At 38.4% G+C, this 27,334-nt stretch overlaps 1 protein-coding gene across 1 annotated transcript in view; it reads right to left on the bottom strand.

Moving 5' to 3' along the window:
- LOC142143971 (putative cation-transporting ATPase 13A4) overlaps positions 1–27,334 on the bottom strand; it is a 79,158-nt gene that overhangs the window by 30,960 nt on the left and 20,864 nt on the right. Inside the window, exons 5-15 of the mRNA XM_075202269.1 lie at positions 20,867–21,024; positions 17,981–18,169; positions 17,314–17,375; positions 14,436–14,586; positions 14,111–14,191; positions 6,283–6,439; positions 4,862–4,979; positions 3,996–4,120; positions 2,772–2,935; positions 666–788; positions 449–528 (exon numbers count right to left, since the gene is read on the bottom strand). Of these exons, the coding sequence (XP_075058370.1) occupies positions 449–528; positions 666–788; positions 2,772–2,935; positions 3,996–4,120; positions 4,862–4,979; positions 6,283–6,439; positions 14,111–14,191; positions 14,436–14,586; positions 17,314–17,375; positions 17,981–18,169; positions 20,867–21,024 (1,408 nt within the window). The remainder of the gene's footprint in view (positions 1–448; positions 529–665; positions 789–2,771; positions 2,936–3,995; positions 4,121–4,861; positions 4,980–6,282; positions 6,440–14,110; positions 14,192–14,435; positions 14,587–17,313; positions 17,376–17,980; positions 18,170–20,866; positions 21,025–27,334) is intronic.

Here is a 27,334-nt window from a genome sequence, read left to right as displayed (position 1 = left end):
TTTTTACCAAAAAAGATATTTACTAAAGTGAAAATGTCCTTTAAAACTGCACTACCACCTACATAAAACTGTGCCCTCACACAAGCTGGCGGCTGCTATATGCAGACATTTTTCTGGGACTCTGCAGAACCAACAAATCAGTTTAATTAATCAGCTTTTTAATCAGCTTTAAAGGGTATTGCTAGTGATAGGACCAATTACAAGCCACAATCAAGAGACTGCAGTTATGTAGATGGTATTACAGCTTTCAGAGTTAAAAGCATAGGGTCAGAAAGACATAGGTTTTAGGATGCAGAACATTGTTCTACATTTACTACTTGTGGCCATTTCAAATGGTAATTAATCCATAATTTAAAGAATTTTTGCAAGCACATTCAACTGTGGGGAAATTGTTGCTCAGAGGACTTTACAGAGGCGTTGTGAAACTGTCAATCTAAATATAACGTACCCTAATTTTTGGAATTCCTCAACAAGGCTTGATTTCTGCCCTGGAGACATTCGAGCAAAAATTGTTCCATTTATCAGTATCTGAAAGGGATAGAAGAAAATGTTCATCATGTTCAAGCATGTAGGGTACAGTTACGTTAAATAATGCAGATACAGTATGTTTCATACCCTGAGCTAATCCCTCCTAATTTCTTAAAAAGTAAATGAGAAATAGTTACCTTTTGTAGCAAATTGCTAAAATGTTGCAATATAACTTGATAGGAGCTTCCAGTCATGGCAAAATAATAAGGAGAATATTCACTTTCTGATTTTGTTTTATCTTTTATGTCAATATAAATTTCCTGTAAATCCAAGATAAATGCTTATAATATAAACAGGTCAGGTACAGAATGTATAAGGCCAGTATGCTATGTAAGCACCTGCCAATTAAGAACGCATTTAATAAATATGCTTAGGATCAACTAAAACACTTTAAAATATAAAAGGATAGATTATAGATTTACAGTATGTGAAAATGATACAGCTAAAATTGTGCCATAGGGGATGACAAAAACCTTAAACACTATAAAAATATGGACTATACCTCAAGTATAGACCAAAAATTAAATGATTTGCAGGTAATTCATTTATATATTACATGTGGTGACACGAGCAGGCCGCACACACACGTTGGATGCCTCCCCTGGGGTCAGAGAACTACATCTCCCAGCATGCAGTGGGGAGGAGGAGCTTCTGAGGAAAGCAGTTAGAAACGGCAGTTGTAGATTCTGAGAGGGACTCAGGGAGACAGACATCCTGAGGGAGTCCTCTGCAGTAAGACAACTGGAGAGCTGAACGGAGGTCTGAGTAATGTTACGACTACCAGCAAATACCATAAGCCTACAGAACCATTAGCAGAGGTCTTCACCTATAGTAGCCGCCTTTCTCATAGAGCTTGATATGCTCACAGGTACTCAGATGCCCCCAGGTCTTAAACTCAATGTAGTGAAAGTTTATGAGTAACGCTGAAGCACGGAAATAGGAGGTGATGACAGCAGGTAACGATGGACAGGAACAAGCCAGGATCCCAGGGCAAGAGAATTCAGCATGGTCAGGTTCAGGCAGAGATCAGGGCCGGCAGCAAACGAGAGTATCCCAGTCACAAGCAAAGGTCAGGGCCACAAGCAAATATCCAAAGTCCAGGAAACAAGCCGAAGGTCAAACACAGAAAGCAATCCAGAGATAAGCAAAACAGGACAGGAGCAGGTCAGCAGCCAGGAACTGAACACTATAACCGGCAGTAGTAATATTTCCTTAGTGTGTGACTGTGGTCCAGTATAGGGGAGCGGAGAGTTCCTTGGTCTCTCTCTGGTGCTGCTAGAGCCTACAATACTTAGACCAAGGTGGAGGCACTGCATGACACTGAATACAAAAGTAAAGAGTCCATATGCAGACAGAACACACAAAGACTAGTACACACACCCTAGCCGAGGAAAGGGGGTGTTGCATATATAAAGTATTATATGGCGGAGAAATAATAAAAATGAAAGTTTCAAGTGTCATATTGTGGGACCTCAACTGTCAATGCCCTGTTTCTGTGCAGTCCAATTTTTAAGCACATGTCCTAGATAATTCCCTCTTGTGTAGGACATCACCGTTTTCAGAGGATACAGCATATTACTAATCATCCCCTGCAACCCATAAAGCCGCCTTATTTCTGAAAATGTGGACAGCATGGCAATTTAAAGCTGCACTTCCCCCTACTGTACAAATTTACTAATGTGACCCTGCTCCACAGACTGCTCCATGCAGCTGGTTTCCCCCAAGGTTCTATTGGTCCTGTAATACAGTACAGGCAAATCAATTCTGTTCACCACTATAAAATTTCAGCAAATGGAAGCATGTAAGAGGGAGGACCAAACTAAAGTGTAGCATTGGCTAGGGTGAGGAGCACAGTAGATGTGCAGAGTTAAATAAGGTCTTCTAACAGGATCATTTATTTCATAATCCAAATTTAGTGTAGTGTAAAGTAATCAACATGTAATATTATTAGAAACAATGAAAATATATAATATATTTGTTATTTATATTCTATACAATAGTTTTAGAAAAATTGCTCTTTAACATAAAACTCGCCGTTGACACGAACATTCACATCTGTAGTATGTATGAAGATAGTATAAAAAAAAACAAAAAAAACGAAACATGAAATTAATAGTAGCACCTCCAAATAACAGCGTTAGCTACAGAATTGGACTATTTTTTATTAAGCTACCAAAGACTATGTCCGTCTTTCATATTACGTAAACAATACTGCCTGCAAACAGCATAACAACATCTCTTACCACATCCTCAAAACTCTTTGGCTTCACACCGTGCTCAAGAGTCCATGTAATAGAGGCTAAACTAGAATCACTGGGCTCACTGGCTTCCACCAGAATGACATTGCTGCCTTCACTTATCATCCCTGACTTTTTTGCAACAGTGACGGCTGTCTGAAGATTGTCACCTGAAGAACAAACAATGCAGTGTTATACAAGTTTGTTACAATAAACCAACACTTGAAAATTAATGTGGCAAAATGCAGATTAACAATGACAGCATGTAGTAACAGATTAAATACATGGATAACACAAACTAGAAGTAATAAAACACAATATATATATATATATATATATATAAAAAACAATAATATTTTACGAGGATTCTAAAATTCAGCACACTCAGACAGTAGTGTCCCTTTCCACCACTGCACCCTACAATCCATCAGTTTTCTTAGAGCGGTTTACTGGTGTAAAGCTCAGGTAGACTGACGAATGACCAGTATTGTATTTAGTACAGCATTCGAGTTAGGGAAGTAGGAGTCATTTTTACAGCCGTTTCCAACAGTGACTACCTAAAAACACTGTCACCTACTTGTCCACTCAAGGATAGGAGATCAATGAAAATGGTTTTGCTCACGTCTGTAGTCCAAGCAGGAAAACTGCTTACAAAACTCAAAACTAAACTTTAAATAATGCCTAGATCCCCCCTGCCATCATGCCACCAACATGTGGAAAATGAATGCAGATAATCTCCATATTGTACATCTTTTCAAATAATAGTGTTTGGAGAACATATATATATGTATGTTCCAGCAAATGCCTAGAACAGAGCAAACCGCAGGGCTGTCATAGAAAACAACTTAATAATCCCTCTCTTTGATGGGGTTTTCCAAGATTGGAATTCTCCTAAGCTCTCCGGGCTTATGTGTTATTATAGTATGCGGTTTGTGGTAATGGCACAAATTGCTCTATATTGTACTAGACCAACAAAGTAAAGAATAGTAAGTCAAGGAATGCAGACATTGTACACATCTGTTAATTCTGGAATGTAAGGAAATGGTAAGGGATGCTAGGAACAGTATTATATTTATTCTAAACGCATATCTCAATGTGAATTAAAAAGGTTTTTCAACATTTTGTATTTATTAGGGTATACTGTAAATAACACAATTTGGCTATAATGGAAGGTCTTGTAAATAAACCATGGAGAAATTCATCAGGGTATAAACGCATTAGTAATCATACCTGTGATCATAACCGTTCTGACCCTGGAATTAAAAAGCTCCCTTAATACTGGCCTGGTTTCCAATTTAAGCCGATTTTCCATCACCAGAAGTCCAAGGAAAGACAAGTCAGATTCCACCTCATCCCTGGTTATAAAATATACAATTATTTTGTTATGTAACATTTTATATATATTATTGTGACTATCATCTCAACTACTGTAGACCCAAGTAAGGTGCCCTCCTATTATGCGGCTATTCAAGGTGTCCTCAGCATATAATAGCCAACCCACCTTGGGGCCCCTTGCAAACAAAAATGTCAGGTTTTTTTTCTGTGCAAGAATGAAGACATCACAAGGCAACCAATAACATTTTATAAATCCAAGGCAAAAAAAAACAAAAAAACCCTACTGTCCCAAAGATACAAACATGGTTTTCGGGCAAATAGAGTCCTACCTAACCAAACCCTGTAAACAAATGTATTAACAGTCTTCCTAACTATTCATAAAATTCCACAATATTACAAATATTCTGTGGAATGGTGGAGCAAAATATGAACTTGAAGACTGTATTGCCAGAAGTTTACACATAAGTGAAATGGTCTGTTTCTGCACAGAACACGTGCCTCTCTAGTATAGAGACATAACATAAAATAGGTCAAGCATTGTGCTACTGAAGTTTGGATGATATAGCATATTTTTACCATAATAAGGCAGCAATATGAAAACTTGTACTCAAATACTGCAATTGTGGGGAAGTAATTATTCTCTGTGGAAAACAATTTGTATCCAAGTGTTTTGCAAATCATTTACTAAAACATACAGACATATACATAAATAAATTACACACATAGCGGATATATCACATTATACATACTTATAAGCTTACCGTTTTAAAGTAGTCACTTTTATGCCATCATTTATATTCAGTTCTTTGTATGCCAGACCAATAACTCGAAATCCCTGCTTTGTGTACAGCTCCAGCTCTTCTGAGAAGTTGATAGGAACTGTTTGACAGAATTAACCATTACAATTGTATTCTTATACTATTCTTAGTAATTCATTATACTACTATTAATGTTAGAGCCAACGTTCACTACAAACAGAGTACTCCCAGACTTTAAATGTTACTTGTGCAAACTGCCACCAATTTCCTAAGCGATTTATAAACAGCAGCAGTCGTCAAAATGTTTTTGATTAGGGTGAGAGCACATTTTTCAATTCAGTCTTCAACGCTTACTCATCTGTCATGTCCCCAGCTTTGGTGGGTGGGCATAGAAAAACATGTAGCCATATCAAGACAGAATACTGATCATGTGTGAGACAGCGATCTGTCCATTAATGTGATTGTGTTAGAGAGGGATGGGACGGAGGGGAATGGATTCAAGCAGAAGCCACAAACACAGAAATAGATAGTGAAAGGAGCAGGGTCCTCTAGCAGCTCACAGTAGAGATGCAAGGCTCTTATAAAATAGTCCGGAAAATTGTTGTTTTAAGTAAACCACAAAGTGTAAAAACCCTCATTGGTGGAAATCTAGGTGCACTAGCAGAAATTGAGCCATGTGATGTTACCAAAGTGCATTGATTTTGGAATCAAGATTGCATCATTGGTGGAGGAACAGAACTTTCCACGGACTGACAGGGTTAATGTACCATGCCCTATTAAATATAGAGTAGGCGCACCAGTGCAACTGGCTTTGCAGAGCAAAAAAATATAGATGAACAGATGGAGATGGTGCATATTTAGGGTAATTCCTCGTTTTCCAGTAGGGTATACAGCCATGTAAAATCACTTAAATTTTGCACTAGCTATGGGCTGGTGGACATCAATTCTCATCCTATACTTTAGTGCAACACACCTTTCATTTGTACTTTGCCAATATAAAAAACCCAAACAAAAACAAAAAACAAAAAAAACACACAAATGACAATACATTTAGTCCCAATGGTCCCTAACACAGGTTAGTAGTTGAAAGAAAAGGGTACCAAAATGGTAGGAAGTTGGACTTTAATGTGACATTTACAATTTTGCACACTGCACCTCTTCACATTCCCCCTTCCCTGCACAACTAGACGCATTCTAGTTTGTGAAAGCATCTCATGAGAGCAGAGAATAGATGTGCACGGTGAAGTACCCTAAGCAGACCATCTAAGTATGTCAGTGCAAAACCAAAGCGCTTTGCAGTGTACATGGATTGTGCTTTGTAAATGTGGTACTTTATTCTTGTCTCATTAAATACCCCCTTGTTTGTCTAACTCTCTTACCCAAGTCCCTTATAGAACACAGCAAAAAAAAAAAAAACTACTGACCTGTGTCTTGTCTGCAGAATGAGGCCACCATCTCTGGCGCACCTTTCATGTAGACAGCATATTCATTACAGTTAAGGATTTGGGTGATAACGGACATGCGCTGCAGGCCTGAGGAGAATGGAAACTGCTGCAGGATGACAATACCTTCAACAGTGACCTGGTAGAGATACAAGTACATAATATAAGTTATGGTCATCCATTAGGTGTAATTCACCACTTCTGTGGTTACACCTACAACGGTTATTCTATGCACAGTTCGCAAAATGTTCTGTATAGCTTATTGTGTTATATCATTAGCACACACACATTAACTCATAATAAACCTTTAGAAAATGGCTAAATTACATTTAAAATCTTCGATAAAGATAGCATCATCCAACTTAGACTTGGTATATGCAGCCACTAACAGAATGATAAAATGCGAAAGCTGACAGAAGGATTTAAACATAAACGAAACCTCCATTTACCATCCTTACTTCATTCCTACATCAGTGTTAAAGACCCCTCCTTGTGGTCATTTTACTGATTATTACTGAAAGGTGGGTAGGGTGGTAAGTAGCCCAATTGTGTCTACTCCCATATAATTAAGATCATGGAGCTGATGCAGCGTTGTCGACAAAATGGGCATAAAAAAACTTTAATCAAAATAAGCATTGTAAAATACTGTATTTCCACCCATATGCAGATCCGTACACATCTCAAGATGCAGCCGAACCTGCATCAGCGGCACATGCGACTGGTGTCCAACACGTCATCATCATCATCATCATCGTGTATTTGCACCTGTCCTGTAGCAGGTGCAAGAGATACGCCTCCTAAAAGGTGTGTGCATGTTCCTTCAGGTCTTCACTGTACTCGGCCAACATTAGAACGCCCCTTCCCTCCTCCGTCCCACTTCTCCAGATACAGGTAGGTGTAAGTGGCAGAATCGCATAGGGGAATATGCATGTTCCCAATGTCTGGTATGTACGCTATGCAAATTGACGTACATCCCACATATAACTGGTTCATCTCATGTTTCAGTTTGTTAACTATAATAAACAATATATTGTAAATTATTTTAGAAACATAAATTATGAATTGTCATAAAACCGGTTTCTACTATGTGTTAGACCTCTCTTTGTACAGTGTATACACTATACAAGGCATATGATGATATAGTTCATAAAGTTATGTACATAATTAATAACACTGCTCTAGTTTAATTCTTATTTACAGGTGATGAATACAGCCATGGGGACCAGGTTTGCGCAGAGGTACGCCAACCTATACATGGCAGCCTTTGAGGATGCCTGTGTGTGTGTGTGTGTGTGTGTGTGTGTGTGTGTGTGTGTGTGTGTGTGTGTGTGTGTGTGGAGGGGGGGGGGGGGTCAGTTTCGGCGCGGACCTGGTCCTCTATGGCCGGTATATTGACAATTTATTTATTACTTGGGGTGGAGGTAAATTACGGGCTCTTTCTTTCGTTTCTGTACCTAATAATAATGAATTCAATCTAAAGTTTGTAAGTAGGTACGATGAAACCACTATGGACTTTTTGGACTTGCAGATTACAGCTCAAGATGGTAGATTGGAAACTTCTACCTTTAAGAAAAGGGTGGATCTGGTTAATTATCTTCACTATATTTTCACATTATAAGAAGCGGAAATACAATATACCTAAAAGGGGCAATTGATGCGTCTCAAAAGGAACTGTACATCAAAGTTAGTATTTGACACACAAGCAGTAGATATGTGAAGTGACTTTAGGGGTAAGGGATATCTGGATTATCTTCTCAATAAAGCTTTAGCTAAGGTTAAAGAAATGGATAGGGATAGATCATTGAAAGGGAAACATACCATAGTTCAGGGAGATCAAGAGTGGGAACAAGGAGAGATACAAACTCTGATTGCCTCTAAGTAGAACAAGAAATTGTGGGAAATTAGAAGGATTATTAAAAAGAACTACCCCATTCTTCAAGATTACTACCCCAAAATCCCAAAGTGGTTTTCAAGAGAAACAATAATTTGAAGAATATACTTTCTCCCAGGCTTATTCAAAGCTGTCCAATTGAAACATCGAAACATACATCAGGATCGAATTGGATGCCCAAAAGATTGGAGGGATGTTATACATGTGGAAATAGTAAATGTACTACGCATATCCATATAGGTAATAAATTGGTTGAATTTACCCATATGGATAAGAAATACAAGGTTAGAGGATTTATCAACTGCAACACATTACGTAATATAAATATTAAAATGCAGTTGCAATTTGGTCTATGTGGGGAGAACCCAAAGCCGTAACGACGGCGGTGCGACCGCCCCGGGCGCAAGCCCAAGGGGGCGCAGCCGCCCGATACCTGCCTTCGTGCCCAGAGGAATCGCGCTCTAATTCAGCTCTCCTACAAGCAACAATCCATTCCCGGCAATGCAGTGGAATGCATGTGAAAGCAGGAAGTTCGGCATTTGCGTTCCAAATGCCGAACTTCCTGTTGTTGGAACGCACATGCGTTCCACTGCATTGCCGGGAATGGATTGTTGCTTGCAGGGGAGCTGAATTAGAGCGGCGATTTCTCTGGGCACGAAGGCAGGTATCGGGCGGCTGCGCCCCCTTGGGCTAATCCTTGAAGTGAGATAGTGTCCCCCTCTAGCCCTACAGGGCTGTTACTGGCTGTCCCCAGGTGTTGCTGAGCTGTCACAGGAGCTGGCTGGCCGTATGAAAAGAATCCTAGCTGCCCCTCACAGCTGTCCAGAGTTATTGTATGAGGGGGTCTCACAGCTGCACCCCCAACCCCCATCCCATTACAAGAGCCAGTGACAGACAGCTCCCAATGGCAGCCACCTGGCCTCCATCACCCCCGCCCAGATGGAAAGTGGGACTCAGCAGCAGCACTTTGCTCTGCGACCGAGCGGGTGAGGCCTTGAGATCTGATGGGTCACCAGGGAGGGGGGAGTGGGGGAACTCTGCTGGAATGTGTCAGTGTAGCACCTCTCCAGGCTAATTGTTACACTACTCTAATGCCACTAACCAGTCTCACAGCAGTAATCCCTATCAGCAGAACATGCATCACTGTATATCACTAATGAGTACCCACCAGTCTCTCTAACATACTGCTAAGTATACCTGTTAATGAGCATCAGGGGCTGCGCTGGCCAGAAGTGAACTATAATAAGTGATCATATTAACATAAATGTAACTAATTATCTAAACTCACTGAGGTGTATTTATAAAAGTACGTAAAGCCCTATTGCCGATGAAATCATATATTCCCAATACTTCAAATACACAAAGCATGAGAAGCCTATTTACCAAGTATTGTTGCTATACAAATCCCGCCGCAATACTTGTTCTGTTATCGCTATCTCAGGAATGAGATAAAAGAAAATTAATGTCAAAATGCTTTATTTGAAAAGAGCTTTTTTCCAGTTTTATGGTTTTTATTTTTTGTCAACAGTATAAATCTATTTTAACAATTTTTTTCTATTTAGATTTTTCATATGTAAAAATAGAAAGTCCCAAGCCCGGACTTTTAGTTACACTGAGCATTAGTGAAGCAGTTAGCCGGGTCACGCATGTGTACATCCTCTAAGGCTGGTCTGTGTCACGCATGTGTACATCCTCTAAGGCTGGTCTGGGTCACGCATGTGTACATCCTCTAAGGCTGGTCTGTACGCATGTGTACATCCTCTAAGGCTGGTCTGTGTCACGCATGTGTACATCCTCTAAGGCTGGTCTGTACGCATGTGTACATCCTCTAAGGCTGGTCTGGGTCACGCATGTGTACATCCTCTAAGGCTGGTCTGGTACACGCATGTGTACATCCTCTAAGGCTGGTCTGGGTCACGCATGCAGAGCCGTAACGACGGCGGTGCGATCGCCCCGGGCGCAAGCCCAAGGGGGCGCGGCCGCCCGATACCTGCCTTCGTGCCCAGAGGAATCGCCGCTCTAATTCAGCTCCCCTGCAAGCAACAATCCATTTACGGCAATGCAGTGGAATGCATGTGGAAGCAGGAAGTTCGGCATTTGGAACGCATTTGCGTTCCAAATGCCGAACTTCCTGTTGTTGGAACGCACATGCGTTCCACTGCATTGCCGGGAATGGATTGTTGCTTGTAGGGGAGCTGAATTAGAGCGGCGATTCCTCTGGGCACGGAGGCAGGTATCGGGCTGTGGGTGATTAACTAATGCTCCCTTTAAAATATGTAATTGATCAAAAAGGAGTGGTGTGTGTGATTTGTCCAGAGACATTTATCAGTCCACCCACGATGGCCCCTGTGAGTCAACAATGGTTCTTGATTCGCGTTGACTGCAATTGAAACAAGTTAAAGATTACATTTTACGAGGTTCTGAAGGACTTTTTCATTTGCACTAAGGGACTAGAAATTGTAGCGCAACGCAGAGTTGTAAGTAGATAAAGAAGAGTAGTATCAATTGTGGTATATATTGGAACATATATTGTAATAGGTCCCCAATTACCCCTTACATAATGTAACACATGTATGAGCCCTACTGTATCTAGTGAACCATGTTATTTATAGAAAAACCATCTACCAATTATTAATATATATATATATATATATATATATATATATATATATAATATATATATATATATATATATATTATAATATACAAATTCTTTCAGTAAAGTGCTAGCCACACCCACATTAGGTTGGCCACACCCACTTGTCAAATGCCACTCCCACTTAGATGGGGGCGCCGGTGCCCAGTCTCGCCCAGGGCACCAAAATGTCTAGTTACGGCACTGGGAGAACCACAAGAAATATTCTTAAGAAAGAAAACCATAGTATTTCTTGACATTTTAATATGATGCATATTGGTAGGGTTGAGGAGTTGTCAGTATTTGGTGTAGAATATATAAAAAATACCGTGAGAGGAGGTGATCGTTTTAAAAGACTGTGTACACAGGAGGTATTTTTGATACACCAACTAAATACCCTAAGTCCAGTCGGATTAAATGAAGCATTAGAGCTGAATGAAATTCTCTTTTAATAAGTGGGAAATCATGTTGATTTTCTGCCTATGATACCAGTGCTGTCATTTTTAAGATCTACAGTACATACGAAAAGTATTCACAGTGCTTCACTTTTTTCACATTTTGCTATGTTACAGCCTTGTTCCAAAATGGAATAAATTCCTTTTTTCCCTTCAAAATTCTGCACACAATACCTCATAAAGACAACGGAAAAAAATATTGAGATTTTTGCAAATTTATTAAAAAATAAAAAACTAAGAAATCACATGTACATAAGTATACACAGCCTTTGCTCAATACTTTGGTGATGCACCTTTGGCAGCAATTAAAGCCTCAAGTGTTTTTAAATATGATGTCACAAGCTTGGCACACCTATCTTTGGGCAGTTTTGCCCATTCCTCTTTGCAGCACCTCTCAAGCTCCATCAGGTTGGATAGGAAGTATCTGTGCACAGCCACTTTCAGATCTCTCCAGAGATGTTCAATCGGATTCAAGTCTAAGCTATAGCTGGGCCACTCAAGGACATTCACAGAGCTGTCCTGAAGCCATTCCTTTGATTTCTTGGCTGTGTGCTTAGGGTCGTTGTCCTGCTGAAAAATGAACCATCGCCCCAGTCTGAGGTCAAGAGCAGATTTTCATACAGGATGTCTCTGTACATTGCTGCATTCATCTTTCCCTCTATCCTAACTAGTCTCCCAGTTCCTGTTGCTGAAAAACATCCCCACAGCATGATGCTGCCACCACCATGCTTCACTGTAGGGATGGTATTGGCCTGGTGATAAGCGGTGCCTGGTTTCCTCCAAACATGACACCAGGCATTCACACCAAAGAGTTCAAACTTTGTCTCATCAGACCATCGAATTTTGTTTCTCATGGTACGAAAGTCCTTCAGGTGCATTTTGGCAAACTTCAGGCGGCCTGCCATGTGCTTTTTACTAAGGAATGTCTTCCGTCTGGTCACTCTACCATACAGGCCTGATTGGTGGATTGCTGCAGAGATGGTTGTCCTTCTGGAAGGTTCTCCTTTCTCCACAGAGGAATGCTGTAGCTCTCACAGAGTGACCATCGGGTTCTTGGTCACCTCCCTGAATAGGGCCCCTCTCCCCCGATCGCTCAGTTTAGACGGCCCGCCAGCTCTAGGAATAGTCCTGGTGGTTCCGAACTTCTTCCATTTATGGATAATGGAGGCCAATGTACTCAATGGGACAGATATTTTTCTGTACCCTTCCCCAGATTTGTGCCTCGAGACAATCCTGTCTCGGAGGTCTACAGACAATTCCTTTGACTTCATGCTTGGTTTTTCCTATGACATGCACTGTCAAGTGTGGGACCTTATATAGACAGGTGTGTGCCTTTGCATATCATGACAAATCAACTGAATTTGCCAAATGTGGACTCCATTCTTGAGTTGTTCCTACAGCTTAATTGATCAGTGGAAACAGGATGCACCCAAGCTCAATTTTGAGCTTCATGGCAAAGGCTGTGAATACTTATGTACATGTGATTTTTTAGTTTTTTTATTTTTAATATATTTGCTATAATCTCCCAAAAACTTTTTTCACGTTGTCGTTATTGGATATTGCGTGTAGAATTTTGAAGGAAAAAAGGAATTTATTCCATTTCGGAATAAGGCTGTAACATAAGAAAATGTGGAAAAAGTGAAGCGCTGTGCTCTGTAGATATAAAAATATATGCTTATGAGATATGCATTCGCATAGACTGACTGTTTTATGAAAGAGAATAATGCACTAGATTGCCTTAATGCTGTCTATTTTTTTATATAATAATTCTCTTCTCAAATTACTCTTATTACCATCTTTATCTCGTAATACATTACTTTTCATAGTTAGTTATTTTTATATGAACAATATTTTGTCCCTGCCCCATTGAAGCTTACAGTCTAAATTCCCTAACATATACACACACACACACACACAGAGACAGACTAGGGTCAATTTGTTAGCAGCCAATTAACCTACCAGTATGTTTTTGGAGTGTGGGAGGAAACTGGAGCACCCGGAGGAAACCCACGCAAACACAGGGAGAACATACAAACGCCACACAGATAAGGCCATGGTCAGGAATTGAACTTGTGACCCCAGTGCTGTAAGGCAGAAGTGCTAACCACTAAGCCACCCTGCTGCCCCTACATGTATATTGAAGATATTTATGTAATAGTAAGTAGGGTGTTAAGACCTATATCATAGATAGCAAGAATTCGATTTTCTGATTTTAGCAGCTATTTGGTTATTATAGTTTAAATTGATTATTGATATAGACCTATAATATGTTGTCAGTACAAGAAGATAATAGACATGGGAATTTTTTCTATAATGAATCCGTGAATGTTATGATACTTAAAATGACATTAAAATTGTAATGTTTTTGTATTCGATTGGATTATTAAGATAGACTGTAGCAATTGAATGTAGTTACACTTCTATATTCTAACATGGCTACAAAAGTTTTGGTTGTACCCAGTAATAATTGGAATGACTGTTCTAAGTTCAAGTCCATTGCTGATATTATCTAAATATAGATCTGCAACAGTAGTTGTGCCCAATATTCAGTTCTCTTTATTACTGTTTGGTTTGTGATATCTAATTCAGTGCACTGAATATATATTCAATGCTTATATGATCATTATTATTATTTTAGTGTTTTTATATGTTTATTATTAATTTGATCTATTTTATGAATGATTTAATAATCTACTGAGTTATCTAACTTCACGGATTCATCTTTTGGCGGTCAGTGTTTTCAGTTTCCAGTGCTGTCCATTGTTTTTTTTTTTCTTCTAGTTTAATTAAACCTGTCTGGATACCACTGAGGCTAAGCAGCATTCTTACTTTACTCGCATCAGGACCTGGTTTCACAGTCATTGATTGCATGGACTCTTCAGAGTTATCATCCAGATCATCTTCAATCACCTGGAAACATATATGTCAAAAATTTGCAAAACATTTCAATTAAAACATTACTTCTTAAATAACAATATTATAAAAACTGTATAATAACTGCATAATGTACAGTCAGATATAAAATGTTGTTCATTTTCCTGTCCAGCTCTTCCACTGCCTCACTGTTTTTACATATAGCCTAGCCCGCATAACTAAAATGAACATGATCCTAAAAATGATACAATGTGATTGTATAATAGAGACAAACATTTACCCAAGATGTGAACTCAAACATCTTCAGATCCAGAGGATCTCCCTGTACTTTCCCATCCAATACAATCAGTGAGTGGCAGGAAGCCAGAGCTCCCAACAGAGGCCCCCAGGATAGAGACGTGTTGTCTGTTAGGGAAATTATATCCTGAAAACTAAAATGAAAATATTGATAAAACCAAATAAAATACTAATAATACTATTATAATCTAAAACTACACACCATAGGAGTGTGCTATATGGACACAATATCCACAGTCAAGTTATGGGATTATAATTTTTTCATTTTAACAGATAATAAAACATATCCAATTAACAAGAAACAACAAAGTTAAAATTAATCTGGACCCACTCATATATCCCAATCACAGCATTGCTTTTCAATATTTTATTTGATGTTTGTTTTTTCCCCTCAATTTACTTGATTTACCGTAATTTGATATTAAAAAAATAATATGTTAAGCAGACAATGACCTTCACATTTTATGTCTTTATAATGTAAGTTATAATATGAGCACTTTGGACGGAATGCACATTATGCCATTTGAATTGTAATTAGCAATAGAAAAATAAGTACATCTAGGTTGATGTACATGGGTTCTTTGTCAGGAAATGTTAGATACAGATAATCAGTACAGGAGTTGAATTACATCCAGAAAACTAACTCATCATTATGTATTTCATACATAGGGTAGTGCAGTGGTTAGCATTGCTGCCTCACTTTGTTGACCAGGACCCCATCTATATGGAGTTTGTATGTTCACCCAGTGTTTGCAGGGGTTTCCAGAGATCATAAAATTAAGGTATACAAGGGTATAAACACACTGTGGGGTTAAACATTAATTATTAAACGGGCGGAATTTGGAAAAAAATAAAATAAATTAGTTAACAAAAAGACCCTGTTATGAAGATGATTTTATATTGCTGCGTATCTTTGGTCATGCAATTTAACAAAAAAAAAATGTGACCGGGGCAGCGGAGCATTTTATCCTGCAGTGCCCAGCAATCAGATGTCAGCGGCAGTACAAGTAATTTGATAAATGGTCTTTCTCCACTGGTACAGGCTACCGTCAATCATAGTTTTCACTGGCTTTGAAAAATAGGAAAAAACCCTTACTGTCCATATTCCCCATATCTAGGGGTTTTATATTATTTATAAATAGAGAGTTATACAACCATCTGTCATTTAGATAAATGTCTAACACTACGGTATCAAGTTTTCAACTACAGCTTCACTGTTCATGCACCGACCCCAGCATATATTTAGAAGAGCACAGCTGGGGCCTTGGAAAGGGTGGACTGACATTGCCGTGCCCTTCCTCAAATTTTGCTATGGGGATTCAGGGATGTAGTACTCTGCCCCTGGCACCGACCTTACAAAAAATAAATAAATAACCAGAAACAGCCATTTGTATCAAACCTGTAGAACATGCATTAATATAGTTATTTACTTGCAATCTAATAAAAGGCAGGATAGATTTGACTTGAAGGGCAAGACTCTGAACCTTCATTATATTGTCAGCAGATACAGCCAGTAGCTCATTCAAATTGGACCTACAGTTATGCTATCAATGTCTTATGACTGTGTGTGGTCAGGGGAGGACTGACAAATTCTAGCCAGGGGGGAGGGGAGGGGGGCAAGACTCAACTCAGCAGCCTGTTAGGAACAACTTAAAAAGGAAAAAAAAAAATGTAGAGACCCAGCCAAAAGTAGTCCACTATGAGACTGGCCTGGGGGGGGGGGGGGTCTGATGCTCCCCTGCCAGTGCCGCCAGCCCAGCCTGCCCCTGTATGTGGTGTTCTTACACACTTCATTTTGCTACAGACTGCTATACACTGCTTCAAAACACATCCTCCACTTTAAAGGAAACTGAATTTTGTATGCAGTTGCCAACATAAGAGATGGAGAACAAAAAACATATATGAAGATTCACTGCCAATAGGTCACTGTAGCTCTACTTTCAATATGCCACCCATGGTGTTAAAACAGCAAAATCTACAAAAACTACCTAAAGCTAAAAACATAACCCATAAAATTTCAGCATAAATATTATTAGTAGCAAAATTATATAATATATATATATATATATATATATATATATATATATATATATATATATATATATATATATATATATATACACATATACACACATACATATACATACATACATACATACATACATACACACAAAATATGAAAGCTTTCCTGTAGTCAGCTTTATAATTATTTCCACTAAATCTACTGACACAGGCACATGCAGTGGATGCAATATTTCACTGGCACTGCAGAGTAGCAGCAAAAGACGACTATTTAATGCAGGAGTAATAAACAGAAGATAACTGACAGATTAAGTAAATGTGTGTATAGCCTGTGGGGTTTTGTAGATAACAAATAACCATTATTAAAAGCAAACATTACAACACAGTGGTGGTTAAAATTAAAATCACACAGGGTTGCCACAAGAAGCCCAGAGCCGCCGATAGCATATAATTTACCAATACTGCATGTCTCCAATGGAACAACGAGAGGGAGGCATTTCTGAAAACCTGTGCATCACTTTTCATCAATGTCCACCATGTTTCCTGCAATATATTATCTGAATGGGAATGGCCTTTGCTGTATGTGTGAATGTAAAATAATCAAATAAGGATTTGTTGAGATTACTGTGTTTAATAGAGTGCATTTCCACTGTAATTCCCTTTTCAAGTGACAGAGGTAGTAGTTCTCTCTACAGTACTGTGCTATTAAGATGTCAGAAGAAAAGGGAGAAAACAGATTAGGAAAAACTTTTTTCTGGAACAATTGGTAAGCATAGCATAAAGGTCATTTTCTATCATTTTAAAAGGAAAATGTTAATTCATGGTGATACTCAGCATACCGATATCCACTGGAAGGGACTATCCCCCAGAGATCTAGGCCATCTTCTGTTAAGGTTCCAGTCTAAAAAAAATTAAACACAATCTGAGCAGATATGCTTTGTATCTACATTACAATGCAAAAAGTAAAACAAATACACATTTATAGAAGACTTCCTAAGCATCAGAGAATTACAAGTGATTATTTATAAAGTCTGGAAAATGTGCAGAAGTAATGTATGACAACTATATGATAACCTGAGTGTGCAAAAAGAGAAAACACCAAACGAAAAATCAAAAATCGAAGAAAATGGGCTTTATTATTTTTGTCTATTAAAATATTTAATAATGAGGTCAGTAAAACATTAACTGTGTAAAGGGGTATTACAAAGGTGAAAGAGGGTACACGAGTTACAGTTGTATTAAAATGATTAAATATTTATTTTGTTGAATATAAAACTTAGTATTATCAATAGTGTTGATGTATCTAGGATGTTTTACCCAAATAGACTGTAAAAACAAACAAACAAAAACAAACAAAGAAAGAAAAAAACTACATTTGCAGCTAAAGGTGCTTCTACTAAAACCATTTCTCTGAAACTAAATATAATTTGTAATAAAAATCAGTGTCATATTGTCTAGATCAGCAAGATTGTTATTTATTTTCACATAAATGATCTCATGTGGTACCTTATCAAAGCAGAATAGATTCACAGTACCGCAGAGGTTGATCCGTTGGGGACTGATACAAAAAATTCTGGATTTCTCAAGTCTTTTCTGGGCATATATAATTCCAGCTGTGAGGGCAGCTGGGAGAGCAGGAGGAACAGCAATTGTAATGACATCTAGCCCTTTCTTCACAACCTCTCCAGCCTCAGCCTGTTTGAGATTGAAAGAAGAAGTTACATGGAATCGGCATAAAATGCTTCCCCTAACTGAAACAAGGAGTTAAAAATATCAATAAATAAAAAAGTGTAAAAAAAAACACAGAATGTATTAGCTAAAAATCACTTAGTTCTTGAAAATTGACAGCAAAACATTGAGACAGACAATGTGTTGAATTGTTTGTACACTCACTCTAGATTACAACCATTTCTCTTTGTATCTCCACTTCACAAGAACTGTATTGCTAGAACCTGTACTTCTGTATATAGGACTCTTCTGATATGGGATGATATCCCACCTCTTCGCCAATCTACTTTTTACTACGTTTAGGGCTAGATTTACTAAGCTGCGGGTTTGAAAAAGTGGGGATGTTGCCTATAGCAACCAATCAGATTCTAGCATTTATTTTTTTTGTACCTTCTACAAAATGACAGCTAGAATCGGATTGGTTGCTATAGGCAACATCCCCACTCTTTCAAACCCGCAGCTTAGTAAATCTAGCCCTTAGTCTTGACATCACAATGGTTCCAATATATACGTTGTGCTTCTCCAAAGCACCAGAGTATTCTTAAATCTACAGAGTGTGTGTATAGCACACTCCCCTTAGGAAATATAAGACGCTATGAACCATTTCCGTACACTGAAATTACAAATGACGCGTTTTTTTTATTTTTGCTATAAGTTACCCATCCATTCTTCACAAGTGACCAGAGAACGTAGTAGAAGATCCTTATAGGCCAAAAAAATTGTATGAACCATACATGTCAGGAAGCTGGTATTGCCCTTTGAATGTCGCCATTGCGACATTACTACTGTTGACAGTAACAATGTCAACATTTTTTAAACATGTCGACGGAATGCATCTTTCGACAGTCCTACTGTCGGCAGATTCACAGCCCCTGATAGGACTACATCACAACTGGAGAATAGTCATTTGAGCAGTTGACAGAGCAGTTGAAGGGTGGACTATTTTTACTATGTAAAGCACACAGACCGTACATATTGGGGTTTTTTTTGTCTTTTTTACTTTTTCTGGAGAAATTTTTTACAACACTGACAAATTGAAAGCAACCTGTTGTGCATTGGCTGCTTAAAACTCTAGTTTAGGTTAACTTGCAACCTTTCACATTATTGTATTTTGTCATGCTCTACTGGTTTCAACTTGGTTTGCTGTTAGCACAGATATTTTGGGTTTGTTTTAGTTCAATGAACACAACCTGTTGTACTGTTTTGCACCCATTATTGTTCCTGCATTTAATAATAATAATAATAATAATAATAATAAAAAATAAATTTAAAAAAAATGACTAAAAGATGAGGCGCATGGAATTTGCCTTCTCAATACAATTTCTTCTCATAATGCCTTGTATCATGTCATGTATTTAGCCAAGTAAATACAATAGAGTTGTGATGAAGAGAAGGATACTAATGTGTTATCAACCTTAGTGTGCTGCATCTAACATCCTTCTATTCAAATAGACAAGCTCAAGACAAATTATTTTCACTGGATGTAAATTCTGTACGTGAAAAGGTTTTGTAACATTCACATATTTCCTTGCAAAATAACGTATTGCTAAAAGATTATAAATTTGTCTTAAGTCAATATATAGTCAAAGGCTGACAATGTCCTCTTGCAATTAAATTTAAACCTACCTTAGCAGAAGATACACACACATTACACTAGTTGTATGTATTCTTTATGGATGTCCAGATCAGAGCTGTCCAATTAGAGATTCACAGGAAGGATGTAAATCTCCAATAGGTGGTAGCAGCACATAGTTATGACACAAATAAACCCTGTTCGTTTATACATTTGGACAGCATTGGTCTAAATCAGATCAAGTGGTCAGTCTTCTAGGTATTTCTACACATTAAGCAGTTGATACATAGAAAGGGCAGAAAGAATGGTGTGTGCAATCCAAACGGAGAATGGGCAGGACAAACAATTAAGGACTTGGACATGGGATAATATTGGGTGTTTGGCGTCCAGACACAAATTTGCTGGTGTTTTTACACACGACATTGTTACTGATGCAAAGTGATTAAAAAGGTGCGACAAGACTAAAAAGTTCTAAAAATGTTCTGAAACATGGTGGTGAATGTAGTGAATTCTGAGCTCACAAGACCCCAAATCCAGTATAGCATCTGTGGCATTGAATGGAACTATCTATTCAGAGTACAGTTCCACTATCACACGTTTGGGGCACCCTGGAGTCAACATGCGCAAACATCCAAGTGCTACATTTTATAAAGTTTGTTGGATTCATGCTCCAGTCTGTAGTCTGTATGGAACGAGTGGTTTGCTATTAGGTAGATGTACTCAATGAAGTAGCCCTTCGCTGTACATATACTGCAGGATTTGTGCAGCAGGCACCGACTGGGTAACCGTTTTTAAACATTGCTGTTAGAGCTTATGGGTGGATTTCAACCACAGATATCTTTAACTTCCAGGCACATTTGTAAATGTTCATTTTCTTACAGGAATGTTCAGGTCTGTGTGTATTGAAGACAAATGTATCTGTGCAGTTCATCTGTAGCACTAATATTGGCCACACCCTAAAAATATTGCAGGTGGTATTGGGCAACCATGGTGCCACATAGAAAGGAAAAACACACACAGGATGGTGATTAGCTGAAAGAAGAAGTTTACAGTATGGGTTTTGATGTTAATTAGACAAAAAGGTACCATACCCCACCCAGAGCAAATATGCAGATAGCATAGATCATCCCAACAAAGGCTAGACCGATCAGACAACCAAGGAATATCAAAGCATCTCTGTACATCTTGTAGTTCACCGGTTTCGGGTAGAGAATGGATCGTACCAGGTCACCTTTAGCTGTATTAAAGCCTACAATGGAAAATAAAATATGAATATAGGAAACAATTGTAAAGTAAGAAAGACCTATGAAAAATACTGTCAAAGGAATAAATCTGGCGAATCAGGATATCCTTAAATGGACAAATATCAGGATAGACTGGACATCATTGTCACATTCAAACATCAATATCCATTAAAATTAAACAGACTTGTGATGTGAAAAAACACAGTACAAGAAGTGATGAAAGATGACTGGTGATGAACTAGTAACAATGGGCAACTTATAAGAAGCTCCCAAGAGTTCTAAATGAGCGATGTAGAATGTTGTGTAATGTATGACTTTGTAAGACACATCAGTTTAATGTTTAACACCACCTATTGGAGTCATGACTTCCACTTAATTTAGTCAGTGTTCTATTCATACTATGCATTTCCAATACATTATACTGAAGCCAGAGAAAACCATGGCAGGGAATTCTGTGGAAATTGTGACTTTACATTGATCTTTCAAAGTAAATGGAAGCCTTTAATTTCTCTGAAATGTCATTTGCAGAAAGCCTGTCACATGTTGACCCTTTGCTGTCATCTAACCTCATGTGTACTATTTGAAATCCTAATAGATATCTTTAGGGCATCAGCATTTTCAAAAAGTTGAGTACAAAAATAACTTCTCATACGTCTTTGCATCTGTATATTATATTTATATGACATTATTCAGTAGAGCTGCTAGAAAATCCCCTACTGTACATGGAGATGTTAATATAGCAGTTCACTATTGTGTTTGGGCTAAGTATAAAATATCTGTTAAGCTTTTTTGGTATAAGCAGCAGCAACATGAAACAGCTTCCTCTCTATGAATTTAGATTTTTCATCAATTTAAAACTCAAACTAATGTATGATGTAACGCACACAAGCTCAAACAGGGATGGATTATAGACAGAACAAACTGGGCGATTGCCTGGGACCCTAACAAACTACCAATGAGGCACAAATTGGAGGAGTGGCCTGTGCAGTTCTGTAGTAGTTTACTGCTCAGTCAGGAACACATCAGCAGCCTCTGCTGTGCTCTGATTGGTTTAGCAACATTACACAGTCACAGACACACCCCTACTTACATTGCCCAAGCCACATAGGAAGTTGGAGGCAGCACAGCAGTTGGATTTAAGTGTTTGGGCGTTTATATGTATGTTATTGTATGTGTATTAAACAGAGTGTGAGTAAGTGTGCGTGAGTCTGTGTGTGCATGAGAAAGGGGGCGAGTGAGTTTGTATCTGTGGGTCAGTGTGTATGTGTAGTAGAAAAATGCAAGAGTGTGAGTATGAGAGACTGAATGTGAGTCAGATGTATTGATTATGTCATACTTGCCAACTCTCCCGGAATGTCCGGGAAACTCCTGAAATTCAGGTCGGTCTCATGGACTCCCGGCAGAGCAGGCAAGTCTCCCGCATACCGCAATTGCCTGGCGAAAATGACGCGATTCGCGTCATTTTGGCCTCACGACAAAATGGCAATACAGTCACAGGGGCAGGGCCAAAATGATGCGTTTGGTCGCACCCTGCCCCTCCGGCCCTCTAGCCACGCCCCTCTCCCGGAATGCACTTGCCGAAAGTAGGCAAGTATGGATTATGTGACTTTAATAAGTATATTTCACATGTGAGCAGTTGCCCTATTTTAACCTTCTGTGGCTTTTTTATTTGCATAATATATAAAATATGCATATTATTTTCACACACACGGTGGATTAAAAGTTAGGCACAGTAAAGTTTTAGTGGTAGGGACCCAACAAAATGCTTGTCCTGGGTTCCCCACAACTCTTAATCTCGCCCCAACCTCAAACATTACTCATCATTCTGCCTTCTTATGAGTATTGTTGGGAAACTTTCTGTCTGACTAAAAGTACCAATGTGGTATATTTACTGCAATGCCAATGCGGCAAACAGTACATCGGCAGAACGATTAGGACCCTCAAAATTAGAATTAGGGAACATCTAAGAAATATTAGGATAGGGTTTGAAAATCACCATCTATCCAGACACTATAAGGATACCCACAACTGCAGCCATCAAGGCACAACCTTTATTGGTATTAAACAAGTGGCCCAAAATTGGAGAGGGGGTAACATAATACCCAAACTTAATAGGGAGGAATCCAAAGCCATTTATTTTGTCAGAACCCTCACTCCTAATGGATTAAACATAGAATTAGATCTCACTTTGCATTGATGTGCTGAATTGTCCTCCCACGGTAGTGCCATCTGTACGACACTTTGCCAGGCCAGGTATTGTTTCATTTATCCATGAGAGAGGTCCAAACCCCACGGCCATACCACCCTGGCCATGCCCAAACCCACCCGAACTTGGAAGCCAAGCAAGGTGGAGCTAGGTAAGTAACGGGATAGGCAACTACCCGAGAACACCTAGTGCAGTGGGAATTCACCTCTCCAATTGGACTATGATTATACTGGCATTTATAGGCAGGTGATCATGCATGAAGTGTACCGGCATTAGCAGTATAACTTACATTGTCATTACAACGTAAACATCAAATATATAATGACAATGTATATTTACTACATAATGGAGGTACAATGTGAACATCCCATTAACTAGGTATTGTTATTTGCAGGGACTATATCAGATCACTTTCATGCTTTCAACCATGCATAGATTTATATCTATTGTACATATCTATGCAGGGAATATATTAGATCAGCAATATGTCCTTTATTACGCATAATATTGTATTTATTATACACACTTTGTGTATTTCATTCAACATATAGACCAGTCACTATGTGTACAAATCCATATGCACACATGAAGTCAATCCTTGTAAACACCTTCACAAACAAACGTTTTAGGCATGCCAAGGTTGACAATTTAAGATTGGTATAATAGAATATATATATATCTTGCGTGGATTTTTATCTGCAGATGTATTTATTTAGTAACCCTCCAATTTATACCACATTTTCAGTTGTCAGACATACATTTATTAATTGTATTTGCATAGTAGCAGGTTACCAATAAAGTTATCCTGAGATATATGTTATAGGCATGCAAACAAAAGCTTGATAGATATCCTGTTCAAATCCATCACATTACAGGTAATTCTGCACTATGAACCCTAGGGTTCATATATTCTGAGTGCCAAAATATCTGAACGATTAGGCAAATCATGGACCATAGACAGATCAACAGCGCTATCACCCAATCAGAGACTATTACATCACTAAGAAGCTCTATAAAGGAACACCCACCAATATTGGAATATCTCCCTTGAGAAAGTCTTCTAAGACGAAACGCGTTGGGACTCCGCCTTCATCCGTCTATTGGCCAATAGCAACCCGACCGGAAGTGACTTCAGACGCGGAAGCTAGAACCGGAAGCGTGCCGCACGCTGCCCGTGGACCGCTGCTCCATCTCCACATTAGCGGGACTGATCACCCGCTTATGTGGACTCCACTTGGACACTGACACAGCTCACTCGCGCCCACTCCAGAGCGGGATATCCAAGCCTGGCATTACACCTCCAATCGCAAGTATAGCCCTAACTGCATGGGGAACCTTCATATTGCACACAGGATGATCTGCTCACCATTTGTTTAGTACCCAGCAATATCAAAGCATTGATCCAGCCAAGACTCTTTTCATGAAAATAAATCATCCACGATTGATACTGTAGTGACCTTGGGGTCCGGATTGCTACAATCCTGCTACATCTGATACCACTGCTTCATCCATTTATATGTGATTACTCATCATAATCTGAACATCCATTTTATGGACATAACTATCACTGCATGATTGTATTGAGATATCTGGTTACACTATATTATTAACATCATATCATCCCAGCCTGGAGATGTCAGGCAACATCATTATAGATTTCTCAATTGTTTTTAATTCCGTTGTCTAGCGTTGTATACCTAAGATACCTATATATAATATTATATCATTTATATCTTTTTATATATAATTCTTTCCATTTTAGTTTTAGTTTTAATATACAGGCAATCGAAAGTTCACATTTATCCTAAGAGCTTGTCCATTAGTGGACTCGCTATATGTTATACCAGGCCTAGTACTGTTTATTTATCTGCTCTATCCTGAATTGTATTTCAACATAGCATAATTTTATGTAACAATAAGATCTATAATTGTTTTATTAAATGCTTTTTGCCTGTTCTTAGCTAATATATGGATAGGGATCAATAAAGAGACCTTATACACTATTGAGTATTATTCAATCATTAGAGGTTACCAACCAATATATATCTGACACACTATACAATATATATTGGTATCATAATTAATCAGTCAGTGAGCTCACAGGAAAATTTTGTTTGCCATTGTATCACTAGGGAGGGATCCCTGGTCCTGTTTGCAGCTCCTGCATCCATTAGGAGGTGAGCGCAAATCTCCACCCCTTTATCAATTGTCTGACTAAAAGTAAATCTATTAAAATAAACTTTACAGGAAGAAAGAGCTTTAGCTTTGTGCAAACAAACTATATAGAATAACCTTCAAATGGAGCATTTTACCATTTTGACTGGCTTCAGATTAAAAGCATGTAATGCATTTTATATGGTGGAATTATTACTGACTAGCACAACCTAATGGAACATACTCTTCTCTTCAATGTAAAATCAAACTGATGGGAAAAATATAGCATAGGTGGTAAAATACGCAGTATCACCCATTATGTAGACTTTTTGCAAGGTCAATTATCCCTTCTCATACCCGCTTTTTTCAAAGTTGTTTGAGTCTGACAAATTGCAACAACTGGCCCAATTATGATATTTGACTCACAGATAATGATGTGCTAAAACAGATGTCAATTTATTTTGACAGTGCTGCACAAAGTTTTTGGATAATAAAGTTGAACAGTCAATACCTGTCCACACAGCGATCAGCTTCAGAAAGCGGTTACACATTTTCTCCCTTAAAAGTATTTACCCCAAGATGACTCACAATATGCAAACAAAACTGTTCAATTAAAAGATTAATCCAGTTTCATTTCAGACTTCATTTGCACACACAATATTAAATAAATATTTGATGTACAACTATTTATATGCATAGTGTGTGTGTTGTGGAGCAAAGGTAAGTGGATGGGAAGGATAAAATACAAGGAAGAAATCAAAGGAGGTTTACTAGCTACGTTTTTAAAAGCGCAAGCTGCACTTACACAAGTATATAAATGAAAACTATATTATATTGCAATCAAACCACATGTTCTGCAGATCTCTGAAGAGGGATTGCATTGTATATAACTTGTTATAAAAAATACCACAAAGTCCACATTGCCTATTAAAAAGCATTTTATATTATTTTTATGTACAGTATGACCAATAACCACCTTGCAGTATTATTGCTAAAGAGCAATCATGTGCTTGCAATTAAAATACTATATAAAAAAGGTATGCTGTTCAGATTCAGAGAAATCTGACAGATTTGAATGTTGAGGTACAGAGTCATGACTGTGGATAGGAGGGTGGCTAATTCTGTGCAAAGAAATTGGGTTGTAGAGGGGTGGACAGTGTGAAAGAGGCCGTTTGTATAGCAATAGCTGTGATTTTACTGCAGCATATTTGGAGATCAGTCTGCTAGAATTGTGTGCAGATTAGTTGGGTGACAGAGTGAAGAGTAGTGGCTACTGGTTGTTAATATAAAATATATATAGTATAGACATCTTTACTATTTAGTGGCAAACAAAACAGGGCGCTGCATGACTGAGCAACACACCTCAAAAAACAAATAGATTTCTTGCTTTTAAAATCCAAAGTTTTTCAATCTGTAAGCAATCAATTGAGTGAGGAGCAGTATCAGCGACATCTGAACTATTTAGTGGACAAAAAATAGGGTGCTGTTTGTCTGTGAGCAACACATCCCAAAAAAATATTTGGATTATATTGTGGAGCAGTGTCTGAAGAATTGTAAGGTAACATTCCCTCCTTTCTCCATCTCGTTGGGATTTGCCTGGTGTCGTGGCAGCTACAAGTAGCTCCAACTTCAAGTAACATTACTCCTCTTGTCAACCATGGATCAGTCTAGAGATCAGGAGCATACAAGTGCTGGCAGTAGTAAAATTTTCTCGACCTCTATTAGTTAAAAAGGTCATGCGGGAATTGTAAGAATGCATGCTCAAAATCCAAATAGTGTTTATCAATCTCAAAGAAAACATCAGTTCTTTATTTAAGGATTAAGAGATAAGTTTCTGATAAACATGGCGATGTCAAAAAAAAAAATGAAAATAGCCAACATTCCATACACCATCTGCAGTGAGACCATACCCACTTTTTACTAGTTGGGGTACTGCTACTACTGGTACACGTACT

Source organism: Mixophyes fleayi, chromosome 3 (genome assembly GCF_038048845.1).
Source record: "Mixophyes fleayi isolate aMixFle1 chromosome 3, aMixFle1.hap1, whole genome shotgun sequence".
Taxonomy (NCBI): domain Eukaryota; kingdom Metazoa; phylum Chordata; class Amphibia; order Anura; family Limnodynastidae; genus Mixophyes; species Mixophyes fleayi.
Note: the sequence above shows the minus strand (reverse complement) of the source record. Positions and strands in the feature narration are given on the sequence as shown.